Raw genomic sequence first — 25,347 nt, 5'->3', positions numbered from 1 at the left:
ATGGTAAGTATATGTTTAACTCATAAGAAAATCTGTTTTCCAGAATGATTATACTATTTTACATTTCCACCAGCAATGTATGAGAGTTTCAGTTCACAGCAACATTATTCATAACAGCAAAAAATGGAACAACACAAATGTTCACTGTCAGAAGAATGAATAAATACATTATAGTATATTGACTCATAAGAATACCATATATAATTCACTACAGCTCTATGTATCAACATGACTAAAACATATTAAGCAAAGTAAAAGCAAATCACAGAATACATACGGTATATTCCATATATACGTATATATTTCTAAACTATGCTATAGTGTAGGGGTGAGAAGAGATAGGGGCGATTCAAATATATTGGTAATATTCTGTTTCTTAATCTGGGTGATAGGTACATGGGTATTAGTTATTATTATTTAACTGGCACAATACATTTTATGTATGTGTGTATAATATATTTCTATAATAAAAGTTTAAAAAGAAAGGTAGTTGATGTTTCTTTAATCTTACTGTTGCTCTTCTTTAAAAAGAGAAAATAATTGACTTGAGCATTTGTCCTATAGTGCCATGTATTTTCCCAGTTCTGTTTAGTACTCCATGTACTTCCTCTGAGAGGTTGCAGTCTTAGTACTGGAGTAATTCTGGAATGCATTTCCATCTCTGAGAGTGAGCATTTAGATGTTGACTCTCAGCAGTATTAATGGCAGCAGTTAAATTCATAAATCCTTGTTTATGGAGATGAGAATATAGTCCACCTGATAGCAAAAATGATTAAGTAGAATTTATTTCTTAAAATTATACAGGGGAAGGATGTGTCTTCTATTTATTTCTTTTCCAATTGAATTATTTAAAGCTGAGGTTTAAAATCATCATAAAATTACCCCATAGCCGAATATAAAGGATCTGTCATCAATTCTAGAAAGCTCAGTTGGTCACTTATTGAATAAGAAGACTACAATATTGACAGTAAAAATTTCTCTATCTCTCTTCTAGGTCATATCATAGCAATATAAATTGAAGAAGTTGAAACTTTCATAAAATGAAAAGTGCCAGTGAGGAAAATGGAAAGATGGCAAGAAATCAGTTTTTCATGTATTTTAGTGATATTAAAAAAGATATAGATTATGGAGTTCCATCAGATGGTGCATCTCCATATCCTGCATTATTAGTGAAGGCAATTTTTTTATTATATTACAATCTGATTACAACTTTGATTATAAATATATTAAGATCCCAGCACTTTGGGAGGCCGAGGTGGGCGGATCACCTGAGGTTGGGAGTTCAAGACCAGCCTGAGAAACATGAAGAATCCCTGTCTCCACTAAAAATACAAAATTAGCCGGGCATGGTGGTGCAAGCCTGTAATCCTAGCTATTCAGGAGGGTGAGGCAGGAGAATCGCTTGAACCCAGGAGGCAGAGGTTGCAGTGAGCCGAGATCACGCCATTGCACTCCAGCCTGGGTAACAAGAGTGAAACTCCGTCTTAAAATAAAATAAAATAAATAAATATATGAAGACATAATGAAATTGCATATTTGAGTAAATTTTGTACAGCTGGAAATTAAATGTGAATTATTACAGAAGCAATTTCAAATATAGAAGTCCAGTAAATGAGCTCTTATTAAATAAAAAAAAATCACCAGTAATTAAACACTTATGGAATTACTATGAAAATACAAATTATACACATTTTAAAAATGCTTTAATATCAATCATGAGCTTGTTTTTTTTCAAGTTTGAAGCAAGGTATATGAGTGGGGTAATCATTCAAAAAAAATGAAATAATTCTTTCATTGTGCTCCATATTATTTAGAAATCTTAAAAATATATTTTGCCCCAAATGATTATATGAGAAATGGTGAAGATGCTATATAAAGGTGGAATTAACCATGTCAGTTGTTTTCTTTCTTTTTTTTTTTTTTTTTTTAGTTGGAGTCTTGTTCTGTCGCCCAGGCTGGAGTGCAGTGGCATGATCTCGGTTCACTGCAAGCTCCGCCTCCTGGGTTCACACCATTCTCCTGCCTCAGCCTCCCGAGTAGCTGGGACTACAGGTGCCTGCCACCATGCCCAGCTAATTTTTTTTTTTTTGTATTTTTAGTAGAGACGGGTTTCACTGTGTTAGCCAGGATGGTCTCCAACTCCTGACCTCGTGATCCGCCCGCCTTGGCCTCCCAAAGTGGTCAGTTGTTTTCTTATGCTAACAAAGGACTATCAGACTGGGAATTTCTGAAAGATAGGTTGCCTATTCCTTAGTTGATCATTACTGCTAAATAGGAATTCCCAATTTTTACACAGTAAGCTTTATTTTTATGAATTAAATCATAGATAATTCTGTCATAAAGGAAAGATGAATTTAAAATTTTTACTTTGGAATATAGATTTGCACTTAATTTGATTAAATTAATTAATTTATTTGAGATGGAGTCTCACTCTGTCGCCCAGGCTGGAGTGCAGTGGTGCGATCTTGGCTGACTGCAACCTCCACCTCCCAGGTTCAAGCAATTCTCCTGCCTTGGCCTCCTGAGTAGCTGGGACTATGGGTGCCCACCACCATGCCCGGCTAAGTTTTGTATTTTTAGTAGAGATGAGGTTTCACCATGTTGGCCAGGCTGGTCTCGAACTCCTGACCTGAAGTGATCCAGCTGCCTCGGCCTCCCAAAGTGCTGGGATTACAGGCATGAGCCACCACGCCCGGCCTAGATTTGCATTTTAAATGACATATATTTGTACAAATTTCAAAAGTGTTTTCATATGTACTGTACAATTTGATGTTACTATAACCCCATGAGATTACCAGGCTTATCTCTATTTTGCTAGTAAGAAAACTAGACTCGTGGAGATGAAGTAAATTGTCTAAGTATCTTGACTAATGACAGATACAGCACTGGAATCTTTTTTCTCCTTTTGAGACACAGTCTCCCTTTGTTGCCCAAGCTGAAGTGCAGTGGTGTGATCATGGCTCACTGCAGCTTCAACCTCCCAGGCTCAAGTGATCCTTCTACCTCAGCCTCCTGAGTAGTAAGGACTACAGGAGTGCACCACCATGCCTGGCTAATTTTTGTATTTTTTGTGGAGATGGGGTGGCCATGTTGTCCAGGCTGATCTCAAACTCCTGAGCTCAAGCAATCTGTCCACCTCTGCTTCCAAAAGGACTGGGATTACAGGTGTGAGCCACCACACCCAGCCTAGAGTGTTTGTCTTTTGTTTCTGAACTCAGTGTTATTTCTATTTTACCATAATTTCCATATCTGATGTTTGTCTTCAGACAAAAGTAAAAATTATGATGTCATCTTGTTAAATTTCATCTTCAGAGGTTGTGGTAGGCTGAATAACGGCCGTCTAAAGATATCTGGTGCTAATTCTGGAAACCGTCAATGTTACCTTATAAGGAAAAAAGGTCTTTACAGATGTGACTAAGTTAAAGGTCTTGAGATGTGAAGATTATCCTGGATTAGCCTTTTCGGCCCTAAATCCAATCACAAATGTCTTTATACAAGAGTGGCAGAGGGCAATTTCACACAACAGAAGAGTAGAAACAGAGACACAGAGGAGAAAGCAATATGACTATGGAGACCGAGATTAGAGTGATGTGGCCACAAGCCAAGGAATGCCAGCAGCCACCAGAGGGCCAAGGAACAGATTCTTCCCTAGAATCTCCAGAGGTAGTACAATCATGTAGACCTCTCAATTTCTGACTACTGAAACTGATGGTGGACTTCTGGCCTCCAAAACTGTGAGAGAATGAATTTTTCTTGTTTTAAATTACCAAGGTTGTGGAAATTTGTTACAGCAGCCCTAGGAAACTGATACAGAGATACTGTTCAAAGTTTTCATACCGTGTTCAACTCCATGTAATTGACATGAGTCTTTATTTTGGAACAGATGGATTCAGAATAATCTGAGGTTTGTCCATAAAAAATTTGCCAGAATAGAGAATGGTTAAAATGCTGAAATTCCAAGCACTTCTTTATAAAGACACTTGTTCTCTGAAAGTTAATAGGGAATGTTCACAAGTTTAAGAGAGAAATGTTGCTGGGCACCATGGCTCCCTGTCTCTACAAATAATTTTTTAAAAATTGGCTGGGCATGGTGGCATGCCCCTGCAGTCACAGCTACTCTGGAGGCTGAGTTGGGAGAATTGCCTGAGCCTGGGAGGCCAAGGCTGCAGTGAGCTATGATTACACCACTGCACTCTAGCCTGGGTGACAGAGCAAGATCCTGTCTCAAATAAATAAATAAATAAATAAAAATAATAAAATAGAAATATTTAAATGGAATAGTTATTGTTAATTCATGTTTAAAAAACAGTCTTGTCTCTGATAAGCTGAAATGTACTGAATCCACCTAAGAAAAACTGGGAACATACTGTGTATTTATTTGAATGCCAAAAACTCAAAACTTTACAGTAAAGAAAGTGTTTTTCTTTTTTCTTTACAGAAAGAACATTGGAGCTATCATGTCTGGAAGTGTGTTTGCAATCTAATTTTACCTATTCACTCTCCTCCTTAAATTTTTCTTTTGTGACTTTTCTGCAACCAATAAGGGAAACTCAGATTATCATGAGAATCTTTCTAAATCCCTCCAATTTTCATAACTCCACCAGGACTTGCCAAGACATCACAGGCGAATTTAAAATGTGCTCCTCGTGTTTGGTTTGTGAGTCTAAAGGAAACATGGATTTTATTTCTCAGGAACAAACATCAAAAGGTAAACACAAGGTGAAGGTGAGAATAAAATGGTATCAGGTATAAATTAATTTATTCTGTTAAAAACGTATTAATAATATATTCTTTTTTTTTTTTTGAGATAGAGTCTCGCTCTGTCACCCAGGCTAGAGTGCAGTGGTGCAATCTTGGCTCACTGCAACCTCCACCTCCCAGGTTCAAGGACTTCTCCTGCCTCAGCCTCCCGAGTAGCTGGGACTACAGGAACCTGCCACCACACTCGGCTAATTTTTTTTTTTTGGTAGAGACGGGGTTTCACCATCTTGGCCAGGCTGATCTCGAACTCCTGACCTTGTGATCAACCCACCTTGGCCTCCCAAAGTGCTGGGATTACAGGTGTGAGCCACAGCGCCTGGCCAATATATTCCATTTTTAAATCCAGTGGCATTGGGATATTCAATGATGTGGCTCTTGATGAGTGATTTGCTGGGCTTTGGGATGTTACTTGGTTTTGGTTTACTTTGACTTATTGAAAACAAAGAATTCTTAAAATACATCAAAATGCCACTGTAATTCACATACACATGATGGGTAGAGGATTATTTGGCATGTACTCTCTTCAAAAGTAGTAAATCTTTAAAAAACAATTTTAAGTAAATCTGTAGTTTCTTATAGTAAAATCAAACTTTGATTCTCTAAGGAATCATTGAGCCTTCGCATTTATACCTACTCCTGCTTAACATTTAGTCATTGTATGTGAAGTCTTTTTACTTCTCTGACTCTCCAGTAAGCTTCTTGAGGGCAGGGCCTTTGTCTTTGCTTACTACTAAATTTCAAGCTTTGTGCACAATGCCTGATATAATACCCAGCAGACATTCAGTAAATTTTTGTGGAATGAACGACTGAATAAATAAAGAATAACTGCTTATTATCTGCAGTGCCTAACTGAACCTTGCAGTTATCATGAGACCAATCTATATTATTTAATTAAACCAAATAAAAATGGATCATTGAGAAATTAAATAATTCCTTTACAATCATAAAATATACTGATGGCCTCAAGCCCAAACATCAAATTTATTACTTATATTTATTCAGTGAAAGAGGTTGCCTCCTGTATCACTAGATACTGGAATTTATTTTTTTGGCATTCTTTGAGAATGGGAACATAATTTCTTGGCATTTACCTTGTTTTTCTGTTGCTGTTTTCATGTACTTATTGGGCATTTATGTATCTCTTCTTTTAAAAAATATTTTATCATTATAGATTCAGGGGGTACATGTGCAAGTTTGTTACATGAATATATTTTGTATAATTGTGAGGCTTGGGCTTCTAGTGCACCCATCACCCAAATAGTGAACATTGTACCCAATAGGTAATGTTTCAACCCTCACCCCTCTGCCCCTTGGCATTGACTTTGGATGAAGTTCTTACTCAAGTAGTGCCGTAACTCCTCCAGGTTCTGGGCTGAATCCAACAGAAAGCAAGTTGTGAAAATGCCTCTATGATGACAGAGAACTAGGAAGTGTTTTAAGGGTTGGTAGCTCAGAGATCTTACTTCTCTGCCTCCTTGAAAGATGAAAACAGCACATTGACACATTGTCCCAGTTGCTGTGGCTCTGTAATAAAGTACCCCCAAAACTCAATGGTTTTAAACAGCAATAATTTTATTAAATAAAATAAATAAATTGTCTTTTTTTGTGTGGGTCCTAGCTATGTCTATTACATTTTCTTTATCCACCCATCGATCAATGGACATTGATCTATCTGTCTCTCTATCTATCTATCCATCTCTCTAGATACCTATCCATCTAGTTTACATTTTCTTTATCTACTCATCTATCAATGGACATTGATGTTGTTTCTATTCTTGGCTGTTGTGAATGAGGCTGCAATGAATATGAGAATGCAGATTGTGTCTTCAAGATGCTGATTTCAGTTCTTTTGGCTACATACCAAGAGGTAGAATTGCTGGATCATATGGTGGTTCTGTTTTTAATTTTTTGAGGAACTGCCAAACAGTTTTCCACAGTAGCTGGACCATTTTACAATCCCACCAACACTGTGCAAGAACTTAAATTTCTTCACATTTTTGACAACACTTACCTTGTTTTTCTTTTCTTTTCTTTTTGAGATGGAGTTTCACTCTGCTGTCAAAGCTGGAATGCAGTGGCACGATCTCAGCTCACTACAACCTCTGCTTCCTGGTTTCAAGCGATTCTCCTGCCTCAGCCTCCTGAGTAGCTGGGATTACAGACGCCTGCTACCATGCCCAGCTAATTTTTTGTTGTTGTTGTTGTTTTTTGTATTTTTAGTAGAGGCGAGGTTTCACCATGTGTTGGCCAGGCTGGTCTCAAACTCCTGACCTCATGTGATCCACCCGCCTCGGCCTCCCGAAGTGTTGGGATTACAGGTGTGAGCCACTGCACCCTTTCTTTTTCTTTTTTTTCTTAATAATGGCCATCCTGACAGGTGTGAGGTGTTTCTGATTGTAGTTTTGACTTTCATTTTCCTAATGATTAGTAATATTGAGCACCTTTTCACATATATCAATAGGCCATATGTCTTTGTTGGAGAAATGTCTATGAAAGTCCTTTGCCCCTTTAAAAATATTTGATATGTATTTTTTTTGCAATTGAGTTATAGGAGTTCCTGATGTGTTTTGGATATTAACCTTTTATCAGATAAATGGTTTGAAAATATTTTCTCTCATTCTGTAGGTTGCCCTTTTGCTCTGTTGATTGTTTCCTTTATGTGGTCTTTCTACCTGGGCTAGTCTGGGTGTCTTCACATCATGGTGGCCTTAAGGTTTTGGACTTATACATAGTGGTTCAGGGCTACAGCATGAGTGTTCTGAAAAGCAAGATGGGAATTTCTTTGCCTTTTCTGACTTAGTCATGCAGTGTCACTTCCTCTGCATTTGATTGATTACAAGCAAATCACGAACCTTCCCAGATTCAAGGGAAAAGAAATTATTTATTTATGTATTTATTTTTTGGAGATGCAGTCTTTCTCTCTCACCAGGCTGGAGTGCAGTGGTGTGATCTTGGCTGACTACAACTTCTGCCTCCCAGATTCAAGTGATTTTCCTGCTTCAGCCTCCCGAGTAGCTGGATTATAGGCGTGCGCCACCACACCCAGCTAATTTTTTGTATTTTGGTAGAGACAGAGTTTCACCATGTTGGTCAGGATGATCTCAATCTCTTGACCTTGTGATCCGCTCGCCGTGGCCTCCCAAAGTGCTGGGATTACAGGCGTGAGCCACCGAGCCCAGCCAGGAAAAGGAATTAAAAGCAAATCACAAATGCTACCAGGTTCAAGGGGAAAGGAATTAGATTCCATAATGAGCAAATGGTGAAGTTTTTAGGGTAACATGTGTGTTATGGATTGAATTGTGTCCTCTCAAATTCACATGTTGAAGTCCTAACCCTCGATACCTCAGAATATGACATTATTTGGAAATACAGTCATTGTAGATGTAGTTAAGATGAGGTCATTAGGATGGGCCCTAATCCAATATGACTGATGTTCTTACAAAAAAGGAGAAGTTTGGACACAGAGACATGCACACAGGGAGAATGACATGTGAAGATGAAGGCAGAGAGCAGGATGATGCATCTCCAAGTCAATGAATGCCAAAGGTTATCAGCAAACCACCATTAGCTAGGAGAGGGGCTCAGCCCTCAGAACAAATCAACCCTGCTAACACCTTGATCTCACACTTCTAGCCTTTAGAACTGTGAGACAAACTTCTGTTCTTTTTTTTTTTTTTGAGACACAGAGTGTCCCTCTGTTACCCAGGCTGGAGTGCAATGGTGCAATCTTGACTCACTGCAACCTCTGCCTCCCAGGCTCAAGCGATTCTCCTGCCGAGTAGCTACACCTACAGGCACGCACCACCACGCCTGGCTAATTTTTGTATTTTTAGTACAGATAGGATTTTGCCATGTTGGCCAGGCTGGTCTCGAACTCCTGACCTCAGGTGATCCGCCTGCCTCGGCCTCCTAAAGGACTAGGATTACAGGCATGATCACCATGCCTGGCCCAAACCTGTTCTTTAAACCCCCCAGTTTATGGTACTTTGTTACAGCAGCCCTAAAAAACTAGCACAGTGTGGAATGGGAAATACTGTTGTGACCATATTGGTCACACAATACAGTCTGTCCCACAAGTCACTGGGGAAATGTGTGTATTTTCTTTGAGATGCTCCAATCCTGTTCCAACACTACCATTACCTGGTTTTCATGATCTTAAAAAATATAACCACCTTACTAATTATTTTTAGGTTGGCTGCAGTGGCTCATGCATGTAATCTCAGCACTTCAGGAGACTGAGGAGGCAGGATCCCTTGAGTCCAAAAGTTGGAGACCAGCCCGGACAACATAGCAAGACCCAATCTCTACAAAAAATTAAAAAAATTAGCTGAGCGTAGTGGCGCACACCTGTAGTCTCAGCTACTCAGGAGGCTAAGGTGGGAGGATTGCTCGAGCCCGGGAGGGTGAGGCTGCAGTGAGCCGTGATTACGCCACTGCACTCCAGCCTGGGAGATGGAGTGAGACCCTGTCTCAAAAATATGTATATATTTTTAGTGTAGGTAACTCTTGTTTCTACTTTCTTGTATAGAAAGGAAGAGATTTAGTTTTGAATTGTATGTGTTTTCTTGCTATGTATTAATATTTTGCAAATAACATTTTCTTAATCACTTTCTAGTTCTTATCAGGAGAGGATCAAGGGAAGTGAAAGCAAATGATTTTCATTCACCTTGTCAGCGCTTTAACTTCACTGTAGCTCCTCTGGTTGACCACTTGGAGGAATATAACACTACCTGTCATCTAAAAAACCACACTGGAAGATCAACAATCATGGAGGATGAGCCAAGCAAGGAGAAATCTATAAACTACACTTGTAGAATCATGGAATACCCAAATGATTGTATACACATTTCTTTATACCTAGAGATGGATATACAAAGTAAGTTTTTAAAGAAACTAAAGGGAAAAGGAGTTATCTGATATAGATATGTAAAATTAAGCAAGGGCTATCCCATTAACTGAAAGCCAAATAGCTGAAGAATTTTATTGATGAAATAATATAGCCTGAAAGAATGTTAGTCTATCTGTTTATTTTTCCTTCAAAATATGCTTTTTATGGGACCTACCTGTAACCTGAGAAAGAGGAGGCATTTATGCGTCACGATTTGAGGAGCACTGGAAAGACCTTCTGCCTCAGAATAATATTTTTTTATTGTTGCAGTGGGGTGGTGGTGGTTGTTTGAGACAGGATCTCACTCTGTTGTCCAGGCTGGAGTGCAGTGACACGATCACTGCTCACTGCAGCCTTGACTTCCCGGGCTCAGGTGATCCTCCCACCTCAGCCTCCTGAGTAGCTGGGACTACAGGTGTGCACCACCACACCTGGTTAATTTTTTGTATTTTTAGTAGAGACGGGGTCTTGTCATGTTGCCCGGGCTGGTCTTGAACTCCTAGGCTTAAGCAATCCACCTGCCTTGGCCTCCCAAAGTGCTGGGATTACAGGTATGAGCCACCACAGGATAACTTTGAAACATGCCTATTTTCTGTGCGTGAAATAATACCACCATATTTGTGTACTAAAAGGAGGCATTCTTTTAAAATATGAATATCGGCTGGGCACGGTGGCTCACACCTGTAATCCCAGCACTTTGGGAGGCCGAGGTGGGAGGATCACGAGGTCAGGAGTTCGAGACCATCCTGGCTAACATGGTGAAACCCTGTCTCTACTAAAAATATAAAAAATTAGCTGGGCGTGGTGGCATGTGCCTGTAGTCCCAGCTACTTGGGAGGTTGAGGCAGGAGAACCGCTTGAAGCCGGGAGGCGGAGGTTGCAGTGAGCCAAGATCACACTGCTGTACTCCAGCCTGGGCAACACAGTGAGACTCTGTCTTGAAAAGAAAATATATATATATATATATATATATATATATATATATATATAGCACATTGTGATAAGCTATTACATTTTTGTTTTGAGTTGATTTAACATGTCCTCTGTTTGAGCTGAGAATCAGGCCTGGATGAAATGGGAGTTTGATGTAATTCTGTGAAGATAGGGTAAGGTACACATTAGGCACCTAGAGGAAAAAAATAGGAGATTAAAAGACAAATCCTACATACTTGCGTATCTTAATTCTGTTTAAGGTTGGTTAACTTCCTAGTTACCCTATTCTGAAATACCATAATTATTCTTTTCTACTAAGCAATATGCCCTACTTCACCCAAAAAATCTATTTCTGGAGAGCATCTTTTGATACATGCATTTAATGAGTGCCTGCTGTATGCTAGGCAGTGTGTCAGGTATTGGGGTCATGAAGTTAGATGATGTGAAACAATCTGAAAGAGGGTGACCCCTCACCTACACCAGCAAGTGCCTTCCAGTGCCACAGGTGCTAGGGGAGAGTAATTTGCTATGCTTTTTGATATTCCAGACATATGGAAGCCTTTCAGATTGCTTTAGAATGCTTTCCTAAAGCTTTAATTATTGTAAAGGTAATGATTTTCAAAATATTACATTCACTTTAAAGCAAACAGGAATATATGATGTGCATGCATTTTTAAGATAAAATGTGAGACTTCAAAGAAATTTCTCCTGTGACTAAGTTTTCCCATGGCCCTATAGCCTTTGCAATTAGGGGTCATTTCAAGGTGTGTGCATGTGTGGCGGCTATGGAAGAGGATCTGAGTAGATCTGAACAGAAGGATCAGTTCCCTCTGATTGAGGAGTGAATGGATTGGAAGATGGGCTCTGGAAAGATTGCCTAGAGAAGGTGACTATAGTGAAATCTGAAGGGTAAAGAAGTTTAGATTATAGACATCAAAAACATATTTTTTTCAATGTACATTTGTATATCCATCTAACTGTATTTTATATTTTTTCTAAGACAAAGAAAAAATAACCACTTCCATAATAATAATTTTAAGATTTTTTTGTGTGTGTTCATGGAAAAAAATCCATAAATTCTAGATTCAAAGTGAAATAATAGTTAACAGCTTTTGGGTGCCCACAACTCAGAAAGATAGCAGTGGTGCACAAATACATACTCTTGTATTCTGCAAAAAGTATATTCATTTTGCCATGGGTAGAAAGTTAAAGGTGGCTGGGCACGGTGGTGGCTCATGCCTGTAATCCTAGCACTTTGGGAGGCTGAGGTGGGTGTATTGCTTGAGCACAGGAGTTCGAGACCAGCTTGGACAACATGGTGAAACCCTGACTCTACAAAAAGGATGAAAATAAGCTGGGTGTGGTGCATACCTTTAGTCCCAGCTACTTCAGAGACTGAGGCAGACGGATTGCTTGAGATAGGGAAGACAAGGCTGCAATGAGCTGTGATTAGGCCACTGCACTCCAGCCTGGGTAACAGAGTGAGACACTGTCTCAAAAAAAAAAAAAAAAAAAAAAGAAAAAGAAAAGAAAAGAAAAAAAAAAGAAAGTTACAACTTTATTCATAGTTTACTCTGCTGTGCAAAAACGAATTTGATCTTGCTTAAAAGCCTTCTTAGCTGGGCACGGTGGGTCACGCCTGTAATCCTAGCACTTTGGAAGGCCAAGGTGAGTGGATCACCTGGGGTCACAAGTTCGAGACCAGCCTGACTAACATGGTGAAACCCTGTCTCTGCTAAAAATACAAAAAATTAGCCGGGCATGGTGGCAGGCGCCTGTAAACCCAGCTACTTGGGAGGCTGAGGCAGGAGAATCGCTTGAACCTGGGAGGTGGAGGTTGCAGTGAGCCGAGATCGCACCACTGCACTCCAGCCTGGGCGACAGAGTGAGACTCCCTCTCAAAAAAAAAACACAAAAAACCAAAAAACAAACCAAAAAACAAACCAAAAAAACAAAGCAACAACAACAACAACAAACTTTGTACTTTGGTGGGAGTAAAAGCCTTCTCCATCAGAGAGTGAAACTAAATGTAATCCAGTCTGGCAAATTTACTCTGAGATAATAATTTAAACTGTTCCTTGATGTTACCCCCAGATTTCTGTCTGTTTTCCTCTTGCTCCTCTCTAAGAAGGCTGCAGGGATGGGTGGGCAGCACAGGACCCTAGGAGATACACTCTTCTGAGATCATGCTGGTGGCTGCACTGGCTGGTCTGGTCCCCATCATGCGTCTTGTGCTATTGCAATATGAAGTTGGTTCTGTTTCCATAGCTTTATCAGTGCCCAGTGACACCTTGGTCTTTGGACCCATCCTGATCGTTGCTGGCACTGCCAATGTTCTCTGCTATTTAACTTCATGCTTTTATTTTGCTGCATGAGGAATGCAAGCCTGGCAGCTGAAGAGCATGGAATAGTCTTGGGGAGGCTGAGCGCTGCCATCCCAATCCACCTCTGCCCTTTTTCTACTTAGCCGCCTCTCTAAATGAATGCTTAATGCCTATTTAGTGTACATCTGGGTTCCTGTAAAGGGGACACCCAGGTTATGAACCCCACAAAGGCAGTTTATACCAAGAGTATAAACGTGGTATACATTCTGCTAAGGTGAATAAGTACTAGCTGTGTTTTGTATGCAAAGAAGAGTGTACACAGGGTGGGCTTAGAAAGTCAGTAGACAGGCTGGGCGCAGTGGCTCATGCCTGTTTGGGAGGCCGAGGCGGGTGGATTGCCTGAGGCCAGGAGTTCAAGACCAGCCTGGCTAACATGGTGAAACCCGTCTCTACTAAAAATACAAAAAAATTAGCCAGGCGTGGTGGCGGGCACCTGTAATCCCCTGGGAGGCTGAGGCAGGAGAATTGCTTGAACCTGGGGAGTGGAGGTTGCGGTGAGCTGAGATCGCGCCATTGCACTCCAGCCTGGGCAACAAGAGCGAAACTCCATCTCAAATAAAATAAAATAATAAATAAAATAAAATAAAATAAATAAAATAATGAGTCAGCAGACAGTTGTGTGTTAGCTAGGAAGAGGCCACCATTGCGTGAGTCACTGATTCCTGGTTCTGCTGGCCAGTGTGTCTTTATGAGACCACAGGAGACCATGCTAAGCTATTGCTGCATGGTGACCATCCTTCCCATGTTGCCTCATTGTCATCTGAATGAATGAGTTTATACCTGTATCCTTATTAAATTTAGGCCAGGGCAACTACGTTTAATTAACGCATGCACTTGATCTGATCATTGGTGTGCAAAGCATTGTATTACCCTGTGGAAAGAGGGTCTGATTATTCATTGTCCTGGCCACTTATATGCCTCAGACAAGTCCTTTGACTGCCTGCCTTTCTTTTTCTTCCCCATCTTCCTTGTACTCACTGCATCTTTGTTGATTTGAGGACATATTTTTGGGCTGCCTGGCCCAGGGTCAAAATTATGAATTGTAAGTGGTTCTGATTCTGGGATTGCTATGTTGTGGTCTTACCCTAGTTACAGCGAGGATAGTGAAACTAATATCAGCATAACCTGTAAGTGAAAGGAATCCTAGAATTTTGGAACTACATGGATACCTGGAAGCTACCTACTCAAGTTTTCCCATATAATACCTTCATTTAATATATCAAGAAAGAATTCAGGAGAGCTAGTGACCCTGTAACAGTGATGGTCATAATTTCAGCTTTTCAATTCAGGGCGGAATATGTTGTAGAACTCAGCTACACTGCCACGTTGCCTTTTATCTGTTGAATAATTTTACTGGGTTTTTACAGTATTTGTTTTCTTTACAGATATCACTTGTTCCATGAAGATCACTTGGTATATTTTAGTTCTATTAGTTTTTATATTTTTGATCATCCTTACTATCCACAAAATACTTGAAGGCCACAGAAGAGTGCAGAAGTGGCAGAGTAAGTATAATCCCTGTAGTGCCGAGGAACTCCTGATCTCTTCTATGGATTTAATTTCCTTTTTAGTTCAATTTAGCATTTCTTGTGCACCTACTGTGAATAAGTGGCGATTCTTGGTAACCCAAGGAATAAAAACATAGACAAAACACAGTTCCAGCATGCAAGGAGCTTCATTCATCTTTCTTCTACTCGGGCAAGTGAGTAGGAGAGGAAGAAAGACTGGGTGAATGGGAAGAAGCTGATGGGCTGGACATTGAGCAGCTTAGTGGAAGTGAGGGCAGAGAGAGAGAGAAGAACAGGAAGTGGGGATAAAGAATTTCAGGCTGGGTGCGGTGACTCATGCCTATAATCCCAGCACTTTGGGAGGCCGAGGCAGGCGGATCACCTGAGGTCAGGAGATTGAGACCAGCCTGGCCAACATGGTGAAACCCCATCTCTACTAAAAATACAAAAATTAGCAGGGCATGGTGGCACAAGCCTATAATCTCAGCTACTCGGGAGGCTGAGGCACAAGAATCGCTTGAACCCAGGACGTGGAGGTTGCAGTGAGCTGAGATCGTGCCACTGCACTCCAGCCTGGGCAACGGAGCAAGATCCAGTCGCAAAAACAAGAATTTCAGAGTTGGAGATCCTGAGCAGAGTGGCTGTAGGTGACAGGTGTGAGGCAGAGTCAATCTTTAACAAGCATGGGGGTATCAGATTTTCGGTAGGGCAGAACTAAAAGAAATTAGAAATTAGGAATTAGGACAGTAGGAGCGATGTTAAAAATATTTAATAACTCATATGACCTAGGCATGCACCTGTCAGGATGGACATTGATTGTAAATTACTGGTATGATGCTACTGGTGTGTACCCATGCAAATACTGGCTCTACTGGCATGTCCCCATGCATAAAATGGATGACCATCAGACCCAATGGACCATTCATAATATGAGTAGCTAGTCTCTTAAAGGCAGTGCAAAATGTATCACTATAAGAATAGGCACTAAAAATAAATGGATTAATGTTAGAGTCCTAGTACTACCACTTACTAGCTAAGTGACATTAAGCAAGTTATTTAAATTATGTGGGCATCCCTTACCTCCTCTGTAAAACAAGGATAATCACCACTACCACACAGGGTTGAGGTAAGGAAATACAGAGATTACTTACGAAGTTTACCACAGTGTCTAGTGCATCATTAGTTTTCATTAAGGGACAGTAGTATTGTGGTGGTTGTATGATTTCCCAAGGCTCTTTCCTGTTTACCAGGCAAGGCTGTGTTAGCCATTTCAGTAGGCAGAACAAGTGTTTGCCTCTAGGTTTCAGTAAAGTTGCAATTAATTCTTTTGACTATTTGTTGCAGATATTTTTGAGAGCAGTTTCATATCAAGTGTTCTCATTGATACCTTAGTAATAAAGCCCTTTGTGCAGTGGTTAATAACATAATCAATACTGTTTATTTGTAGAATAACTATTTTCAGAGCATTTTCACTAGATTCTTGAAGTATGTAAACAGGATATATGCTATTTTTATTTTGTAGATAAAAATCCCCTGAGACTCAGAGAGGTTAAGTGTTTATCCAAAGTTGTACAGCTAGTAAAATGTCAGAACTAAGATGTAGGGTATTTAGTTTTGAAAATTCTATTATTTAAAGTAAATGTGTGTTATTTATAAATAGTGTATAGTTCTGAGTTTATTGACCCGTTTTCCCATATGAAAAGCTATAAGCAAAGAGAGAGAGAAGTGAGCTAGAAAAAATGTCTAGAAGGACACCATTAGTGGGGAGTCAAATGAAATTCTTACAAATATCTGCCCAAATGACAGACTTAGTGATTTTCGTTTTTTTTTTTTTTTTGTTTTGTTTTTTTGAGACTCCTGGAGTGCAGTGGCGCGATCTCAGCTCACTGCAAGCTCCACCTCCCGGGTTCACGCCATTCTCCAGCCTCAGCCTCTCCCAGTAGCTGGGACTACAGGCGCCCACCACCACGCCCGGCTAATTTTTTTGTATTTTTAGTAGAGACGGGGTTTCACCGTGGTCTCGATCTCCTGACCTCGTGATCCGGCCGCCTCGGCCTCCCAAAGTGCTGGGATTACAAGCGTGAGTCACCGCGCCCGGCCTCAGAACTAGTGATTTTCAAAGGCTTGCAAATCTAAGCATACAAAGTAATAAAAACTGTCACACTACTTAGGACATTAAATGTTACTGAATATTAAATGTACATTAAATATTCTTCAAATCATATCTATGTATAAAATAAGATAAATAATGTACTTTTCTGTGTATAACAGCTGTCGCTTTTCTTCTTTTTTTTTTTTTTTGAGATGGAGTCTCACTCTTTCGCTCAGGTTGGAGGGCAGTGGCACGATCTTGGCTCACTGCAACCTCCACCTCCTGGGTTCAAGCGATTCTTTTGCCTCAGCCTCCCGAGTAGCTGGGACTACAGGCATGCACCACCATGCCCGGCTAATTTTTGTGTTTTTTAGTAGAGATGGGGTTTCCTCACATTGGCCAGGCTGGGTTCCAACTCCTGACCTCGTGATCCGCCTGCCTCGGCCTCCCAAAGTGCTGGGATTACAGGCATGAACCACCGCGCCCGGCCATGAATGGCTCCATTCTTTTTGGTAATCCCTTGAACCAACATGGGGAATATATGTCAACAATGTGCTTGTTTATCATCTAAATACTTCATTTCTTTTCTGGGAATAGGTCAGAGACACAAACCTGCATCTGTTCTCTTAAGAGGAAGTGATTCGGAGAAACTGAGAGCATTGAATGTGCAGGTTATTTCAGGTAAGTTCTGTGGCATGTAAACAAAACAGCACTCAGGAAACTCCAAAGCTGCATGGTTTCACTACAGAGTAAACTCAAGATCTGAGATCTGAGCTTGTGTAAATTAGCCTTGTATCTGGAATAACAGAGCTGTGGGCAAATGAAAACCAGTTTAATATGTCTTATTATCAGGGGCCAGTAACAATCTAAACTATCTCCTTAAATAATGGAAAGTTTGCTTAATTGGCAAGAAGAAATTCATGTGAGTAGGCAGAGGAGAGAAAGCAATAGGGATAAGCCTTAGATTTATTTTTAAATGAGACAAGATACCATTATTCCCCAGAATTGCAAGAAGTAATTGCAGAGTTGGCATGGCTTTCGCTGGAGCCTTCACTTAGCAGAGGGTGTCGTTGTGTAATAAGAACTTCTAATAGCCCCAATTAAAAAGCCCCCTGTCCTCTCCTGAGAAACAGAAATGGAATAAGGGAATTCTAATTAGAGCAGTGATGGGGGCTGTTAGCACAGATGTTGTGGTTCCATCTCTTTCTTCTAATTGTGAAACCCCCTTTTGGATTCAAGCTGTCAAATCACATTAAAAAGAGAAAGAGGGAGAATGTTACATGGACAAAGACCTCTTCTTCAGCAGAGAGAGATAATATCCTTGACCGTGAAGGCCGGGCGCGGTGGCTCACGCTTGTAATCCCAGCACTTTGGGAGGCCGAGGCAGGCGGATCACGAGGTCAGGAGATCGAGACCACAGTGAAACCCCGTCTCTACTAAAAATGCAAAAAACTAGCCGGGCGTGGTGGCGGGCGCCTGTAGTCCCAGCTACTCGGAGAGGCTGAGGCAGGAGAATGGCGTGAACCCGGGAGGCGGAGCTTGCAGTGAGCCGAGATCGCGCCACTGCACTCCAGCCTGGGCGACAGAGCGAGACTCCGTCTCAAGAAAAAAAAAAGAAAAATATCCTTGACCGTGAAAACCACAGAATTATGAGTGCTGTTACCACAGCTCCTCGTACACAGCCAGCGAGCAGGCGCCTTCGTACTTTGTGAGAAGTTAGAAAAAAAAAAAGGAAGCTTCAAGTCTGGCGTGTAAACAGTTTTCAAAGATGGGAGGATGCCGAACAAACCTCCAGTCCCCCACCCTACAGCTGCATCAGTAGCGACATAGAGATTTGCATCGCGTTTCACTGGGGACTTTGTTCACTGGGGGCTTTTGTTAGCCATTTAAATTAGCAGATACACAGAACCCTAGCTTGAGTGCACATAAGGAGCTCAAATACTTTAAAAATTTAGGCTTTCTACCCAGCATTAGCAGTGAAATTATTAAGCTATGACTGATAATAAGCGTTAGCTAAATAATCATTTGACACCAGTTAAATGTGGGGTAAGTTGGTGGAAATTTTGTCCAGTCAATGAAAATCTTGTTTGATTAATAAATTAAAAGCCATAATGTTGTTTTAAATGGCAAAATTAATTTTTAAAAGGAGAAAATGGCATTTTCCCCTGTGCTCCCCTCTTACTCAGTACGTGTATCCAAATATGAGGAATGTTTTAACACAGTTCTGTGGGGCTTTTTGGTCAACTTAGGAGTTCTGGTCGTTTCTGTTTTCAAGTCGTAATTTTGTGCACTGCAGTCTTGTCTGAGAAAAAGTCCATAGTTCCCCTGTCAACCCATATAGTCGAGGGAATCACAAATTTTAAGTACTAGCTAACCACAAGACTAACCTCACAAAGTTGTATTTATGAGCCTGTGACTTTCATCCACCAAAGGAACCTGTCTTAGCCATCCTTTCCCTTTAATAGCTCTCACTAAAAATCCTCTGGCTTTATTACCAGGTATACAATATTAATGTTTAGTGTAGGTCAAGGGGTGATGGCCTTTTTAAAAACCAAGAACCCTTTTGAGGCTTAGCATCTTAAAGAGAGAAAGAGGCAGACTCTTTCTTATTTATATTCCTTTAACCTAAATGCAATCTTTTCCTTCCCTATTATAAGTTGCTTTTCTGAGAGAGAAATGGAAAGGAAATCACGTCTCCCTTGAGTGCCGTTTTTAAGGCCTCTCTTTGTAGTGATGGATTATAGGCAGCAGTGAGAATGTAGGGAAAAATGTGTCAGCATGGTTCTCTGGAGATGCAGTAACACGGGTAGAAAAAAAAATGTAGTTCAAAGCAGTGGTGACTGTGTGTCACATTCAGCAGAAGCAGCTTGTCGTCGACACTAGCCACACATTCCAGGATGTCTCTCCATTTGTTCATGCATTTAAAAGCGAGTATTGTTACACACACACACACACACACACAGAGAGAGAGAGAGAGAGAGAAAGAGAGAGAGAGGGAGAGATAAATGGGCTCGTACTTCCAAAAGAAGCTTATTCATCCTACAAGAGAGAAATAAGGAGAGATTACCAGGATGCAGGCACCACACTGTGCCTGGCACATTCTAGGGGCACGGTGGACACTGATGGAATAAATGCATCCTGCTGCTGTAGAAAGAGATGTCAAACCTAATCAAATCCCCATCTTCTATATGTCTCTAATATTTTCCTCCTTGCTTTGAGAAGCGTGAGAGCTTATGTTTCCTGGCTGGGCATTAATCTACTTTCCATCTTATTCATTTAACTATCATCTTCACACAGGTGATCTCTGTCTTATTTATCTGTGGATTGTTGTTGCTAGCATAATATCTGGCACTATAAAAGCTTATTAAATCTCGCAAACCCTAAAGGGAAATGAGTATAGAATAAAAAGAGCAGATGAGCAAGAAATGAGTCTGAGGGATTGGGAAATATGACAACAAATAAAGAGACAGAGTAATTACAGGGCATAGAATTCCACTTTATTAAAGAAGGCATAGCACGCTTTGTAGAAGGGCTATGGATATCAAAGAATCATAAAAAAACATTGGCTGTCTTGAAGAAGGGATTTTGAAAACTATGCAAAAGTAACTCTAGGCCGAGTCTTTATAAAGAGGAGTTTATTAAGGAGTATTGACTCACATGATCAGAAGGTGGGGTCCTACAATAGGCCATCTGCAAGCTGAGGAGTAAGGAAGCCAGTCTGAGTCCCAAAGCTGAAGAACATTGGAATCCAATGTTCCAAGGCAGGAAGCATCCACCACGGAGAAAGATGGAGTCCAGAAGACTTAGTCAGTCTAATCTTTCCACGTTCTTCCGCCTGCTTTTATTCTGGCCTCCATGGCTGCTGATTAGATGGTGCCCACTCAGATTGAGGGTGGATCTGCCTTTCCCAATCCGCTGACTCAAATGTTAACCTCCTTTGGCTACACCTTCACAGACACATCCAGGAAAAATACTTTGCATCCTTCAGTGCAGTCAAGTTGACACTCGATATTAACCATTACAACCATTAAGTATTTAACCAATATTTATTGAATACGGACTATGGGCCAGCCATTATACTAAGTGTTGGTGATACAATGGCACATACCATAGGCACAGTCCCTGCCTTTATAGAGCTTCCAGCATAGTTAAGGAGAGTCTACTTGTGGTTGACATAGGAGAAGGGAAACTAATATCTCATTAAGCACCTTCCGTATGTTCTGTACTTTCATGCATATCATTTCATTTGATTTCAAAAGAATCCATTTTTTTCCTGATGAGAAAACTGAAGATAAGGGAGTTTAAGTAACAGATTCATAGCTGGTTTCTAACAGAGCCAGGGTTCAAACTCAGTTCTGTCCAACTGATGCACTTTCCAGCACGCCAGTGAACTGGGGGACTGGGGGTTCAAGCCACGGATCAAAAGTCTTCCTGCTCTTTTGCATTTAACACTGGAAACTGAGACGAAACATTTTCTCTATATAAGGTCCTAAGAGCTTGTGTATGACAATGTGAGTCATCCTCATTGTGGCATTGGCTGAAATTTTCTTGCAGTTAATGTGGGTGGGTTCTGAGGGAACATTAAGCAAAAGAAAACAGAGTTTTATCGTGAAAGAGAATTACTAAATGTCAAAAGGAAGTGGATGACCCCATAATTTATATTACACCAAAATAAAACTAATGGCAATGTAAAATTATAATTTGCAACATGTTCACGGCCAGTATAATAAAGACTAAGCAGGTTTTAACTTCCTGCAGATGAGAAGATAAATTACTGGTGCCAGATGTCCTGCAACCAAGCAAGATAACATGAAAATTTAATTTTTACTTGCTTAACTATCTTATTTATGACTCTTAAAATACAGATTTAGGTTCATAAAAAAGGAAAGGTTACTGCCATCTGCTTGGTTACAGAATGGATCAAAGTGAAGAGGCTGATTCTTTTTGCAGGAAGAAATTCACAAATGTGAAGAATCTATAGGCGGAATAGGATGATTTATTCTAGTTGTTCATTGAATGCCTTTATGTGACAGGCATTTATGCCAGGTCCGGAAGAATTGATGGTAAAACATGTGCACATAAACATCTCCTTCATCTTAATATAGATTGTCCCTGCCTGAACCATCCCGCCTCTCCTGCCACCCTCTACAAACCTGCTCCCCTCCCACCTTGACATTGTCTCGTTAGCTCCCATCCTTCCCATCTGATCTTGGCTTAATTAACAAAGTTGTTTCAGACCTCCTGGACTGGGTCGATTCTCCTTATTACACACCCTCATAACACCGTACATCTTTCTTTGCAGCAACAATCACTGTTGCTATTTTACGTTTTTGTGTTATTGTGCTTTGTGTTATTATTTGATTAGTGTTTCTCCCACGAGCCAGTTGGCTCTTTGAGGTCAAGGACACTATCTGATGATACTCATCACTTCATCCCCAGCTTATAGCATAATGCATATATATGGGCACGTCGTAGGTACCCAATAAATATTTGCCAAATAAATACAACTCTACATTGACTGTGTTGAAAGAATGGCTGCTGCTGTCTTACAAAAGCCTTTCAAATGCTTTCACCTCTAACTTATAACTTTTGATTACGCCTATCCAAAATAATAAAAAGAAAATGGTTAAACACTTCACCGGTTTTATCCTTTGGAGTATTAAAGATATCTGCAGTGTGAATTAACCAGAAACTGAATCAGTGGCTCAGAATATTGGCAGCTGTCAGTTCAAGATTTTTTTTTTATTTTTTAGTTAATCTGAAAAATTTTGCAGTCATTTATTTTCCGTCCTCATTTTATTTTCACATTGACTAGACTTGGAGCAGATGACTAGTTTTAAGATCATTGTTAATAACAGATGGAGCTTTGAACATGGGAGGAAGTTGGCACCTTGGATAACAGAAATCTATTTTAAGCGGCCGTAATTGGTTCTGTTAGCCCTAAAAGGCTACTCGCTATCTTGGGCTTACAGAAAACTGTCAATGTTTTTATGTGATGAAAAGGTCAGAATGATGTATAGCAATATTGAAGTTCTGCATTTCTCTGGTAATAAGGAGACTGGAAGGTTTTTTGAAGCCAGGTCACAGAACTGAATAAGAATCACTAAAACATCAGAAAATTTTCACAGCTGTCTTGACCTAAGTAATCTATGAAGATTAACCTGAATTCCTTCATTTTTGGAGACGCTCTTGTGAGGAAACCCAAGTACTTTGTGGATAACAGTTTAGGCATTTATTACCATAGTTTCCATGAAGAGTCATGATGGCTGCATCTCCCAAAGTGTGATGGAGAAAAGAAGGAGCTAGGGGCATCATTTCCAAGGTCAGCTACCCATAGGCCTCCCCTGCTGAATATATATGGCTCCTACTAAATTCTGTGCATGCCCCCTGGGAGGGCTTAAAAAGATGCTGGTGAAAATATTTTTTGTGCTTGATAATGCTTTCTATTTTTCCAAGTATAATATACCAAAATTCACAGTTCTCATCTCGTTTTATCCTTACCTTTATTTTCCTCCTTTTAGCCTCAAGGCAGCCACACTAGCTTTGCGAAAGCCACAGGGAAGTGATCTTGGTTGTGCAGGTGTCAGTCCCCACTGCCAAAACTTTGAATGGAACGTGTGGGGCAAGGCCAGGACTCTGCCAGGATTGGCTGCTTGGCCACTGCTGCCCACAAGGCTGCACAGGTGCCTCATGACGGTAAATCTATCTGGTCCAGTGCTTCCCTTTAGGCCTGGGGACTTAGCCTCCTGCAATGGCAGCACATCAAGAAGGATCCATTGTATAATGCAGTTCACACCAACAGGTTTATAAAACCTCAAGGCCAGTGCATTAATCCATAAAGAATGATACAATAGAGAGAAATACAGATCAAACACTTCTGACAGCAAATGTGCATTTTCTCTCCCAAGACAGATCCGTGTGGGAAGTCAAATCACAGGAAAGAGTTGTTGGTTAGGTCTTAAAACGCATTCCCTTGCCAGTCCAGGTGCAGTGGCTCACACCTGTAATCCAACATTTCAGGAGCCTGAGGTGGGAGGATCCCTTGAGCCTGAGAGGTGAAGGCTGCAATGAGATGTGACTGTGCCTCTGCACTCCAGCCTAGGTGACAGAGCGAGACCCTGTCTCAAAAGAAAAAAAAATGCATTCCTTTGCGGACAGCTTGAGACCTTTCTCCCCATTTTAGGGGTAGCCTGGCAAGCTCATAACAGAAAGGTTTTAACATTTAACTAGCTGTGAATTGGGAATAATTTTTTGAAGATGAATTTGTGTGTCTGTGTGCTGATCGTGTGCTGATTTTATAGATTAAAATCAGAGGACCATTTTATTTTTCTTACTCCCCAAATCATGGGTGGCCCTCTAGAACTGCTCCTTGAACTGCCTGAACCCATACCCTGTTACTGAGAAAAATGAGGCACAGAGGCGTTAAATGATATTCTTTTGATCATTCAGCCCATATTTGTTGAGTATCTATTATGTGTCTAAGGTAGGTTCTAGGGAATAAAACAGTGCCCAAAATACAATCTTTGTGCTCAAGGAGGCAGACAAATGAGTAATTACAACAAAGTTGGGTAACGTCTCTATTTGGGAAGTGGAGGGCACAGAGGGACATATACTATGTGATCACCTAACCCTATTTACTCCTTCTTGGTTTTTTTTAAAAGTTACTTTTGGCTTTCCAATTTAATAACCATGTAAAATGCAGTTTACATGGTTATTATCTCTAAAACTACTTATCTTATCTCCAAAACTACTGAGTAGTATCTTATCTCCAAAACTACTGAACAAGTAGTTTTGGAGATAAGAGCATAAAAAAAATGGTTGGGGCACATTCCCTTAGCAGTCAAGAGAGGCTGGCTAGGATGAGGAAGTTTTAGATGTGCCTTCATGGTGGGGGATGGACCTTGTCTTTGACATGAAAATCATCAGGACCAAAGTAAGAAAAACACCTTGCAAGTTTCCATTACTCAGTGGGAATCAAAAGTTACTTGGGAAAGATGAGTTGAGGTTAGATACCAGATGTCATGGATATAAAGCACCTTTGAAAAGTGATAGAAATCATTTTCTAAAAGAAGAAAAAGAAGAAGCATCCGAGGGCTGCCTGGGCATGGTCAGGGATAGTGTGATAGGGGCTTTATTTGAGAGCATAAGGCATGGAGTTTTATTTTTAATCAGTTTCTACTCCTGAAAATCTATTCTGTTCACTAGATTCAGCCAGGTCAAAATTCAGACTGGGATTTAAAAAAATTTTTTTAAGTCTCTTTGAAGTTTATGAAAAGAAGTCATAGAAATGTTTGTTTCAGAGATTTGACAAATTCATGAAAAGACTGCCGTGAAGTTTTAAAATATTTCTGACTGTTCCTACTGCCTTAACTAGTGTTGGTGAATTAAAATTATTTGAAAGAAATTGTATTTCTTAAGAAGAACTAGAAAAAATTTCCACCCATTTTAGCTATTCTGAAGAAGGCATTAAAATGACATATATCCTACCTTTTTGCCTTTTAATCAATTTTTAGAAGTTTTGCTGTTACCATATAAGTTACATGACTTTGGATACTGAAAGAAACTGAAGATAATGCCCCACTAGAGAATTACTTTAGACTAGGCAATCATTGTGACAGGCAATCGCTTTCTGTTGTAAATTACAGTTATATTTTATGCTATAAATACCAGCAAACACCAGCCAAACCAGCAGTTTGGCTTTTCAACCAAAAGAACTCTGTTAGTTTCCTTGGATAATTATTTAGTTTCATGAATAGGCTCTTTTGATATCTTAACCTTCAT

The 25,347-nt window shown here is 40.2% G+C and overlaps 2 protein-coding genes across 7 annotated transcripts in view; one reads left to right on the top strand and one right to left on the bottom strand.

Annotated features, from left to right (window-relative positions):
• Nucleotides 1-25,347, top strand: part of TMEM156 (transmembrane protein 156) — a 203,102-nt gene that overhangs the window by 168,059 nt on the left and 9,696 nt on the right. For 4 of the 5 annotated variants that reach the window (XM_063619844.1, XM_063619843.1, XM_055246203.2 and 1 more), the window contains 4 exons: nt 4,439-4,708; nt 9,377-9,637; nt 14,352-14,471; nt 17,164-17,247. In XM_063619844.1, coding sequence (XP_063475914.1) covers nt 4,439-4,708; nt 9,377-9,637; nt 14,352-14,471; nt 17,164-17,247 — 735 coding nt within the window. Of the gene's footprint in view, nt 1-3,399; nt 3,664-4,438; nt 4,709-9,376; nt 9,638-14,351; nt 14,472-17,163; nt 17,248-25,347 lie in introns of those variants that run through there. The other variant, XM_063619845.1, reaches the window with a different exon arrangement.
• The window catches only part of FAM114A1 (family with sequence similarity 114 member A1), a 106,797-nt gene continuing 101,634 nt past the window's right edge, over nt 20,185-25,347 (bottom strand). For both annotated transcript variants that reach the window (XM_063619820.1, XM_063619821.1), the window contains 2 exons: nt 23,068-23,312; nt 20,185-21,136 (listed from right to left, as the gene is read on the bottom strand). In XM_063619820.1, coding sequence (XP_063475890.1) covers nt 23,070-23,312 — 243 coding nt within the window. In that variant the 3' untranslated portion in view covers nt 20,185-21,136; nt 23,068-23,069. The remainder of the gene's footprint in view (nt 21,137-23,067; nt 23,313-25,347) is intronic.

This window comes from Symphalangus syndactylus, chromosome 16, assembly GCF_028878055.3.
Source record: "Symphalangus syndactylus isolate Jambi chromosome 16, NHGRI_mSymSyn1-v2.1_pri, whole genome shotgun sequence".
In the NCBI taxonomy this organism is placed as follows: Eukaryota; Metazoa; Chordata; class Mammalia; order Primates; family Hylobatidae; genus Symphalangus; species Symphalangus syndactylus.
Note: the sequence above shows the minus strand (reverse complement) of the source record. Positions and strands in the feature narration are given on the sequence as shown.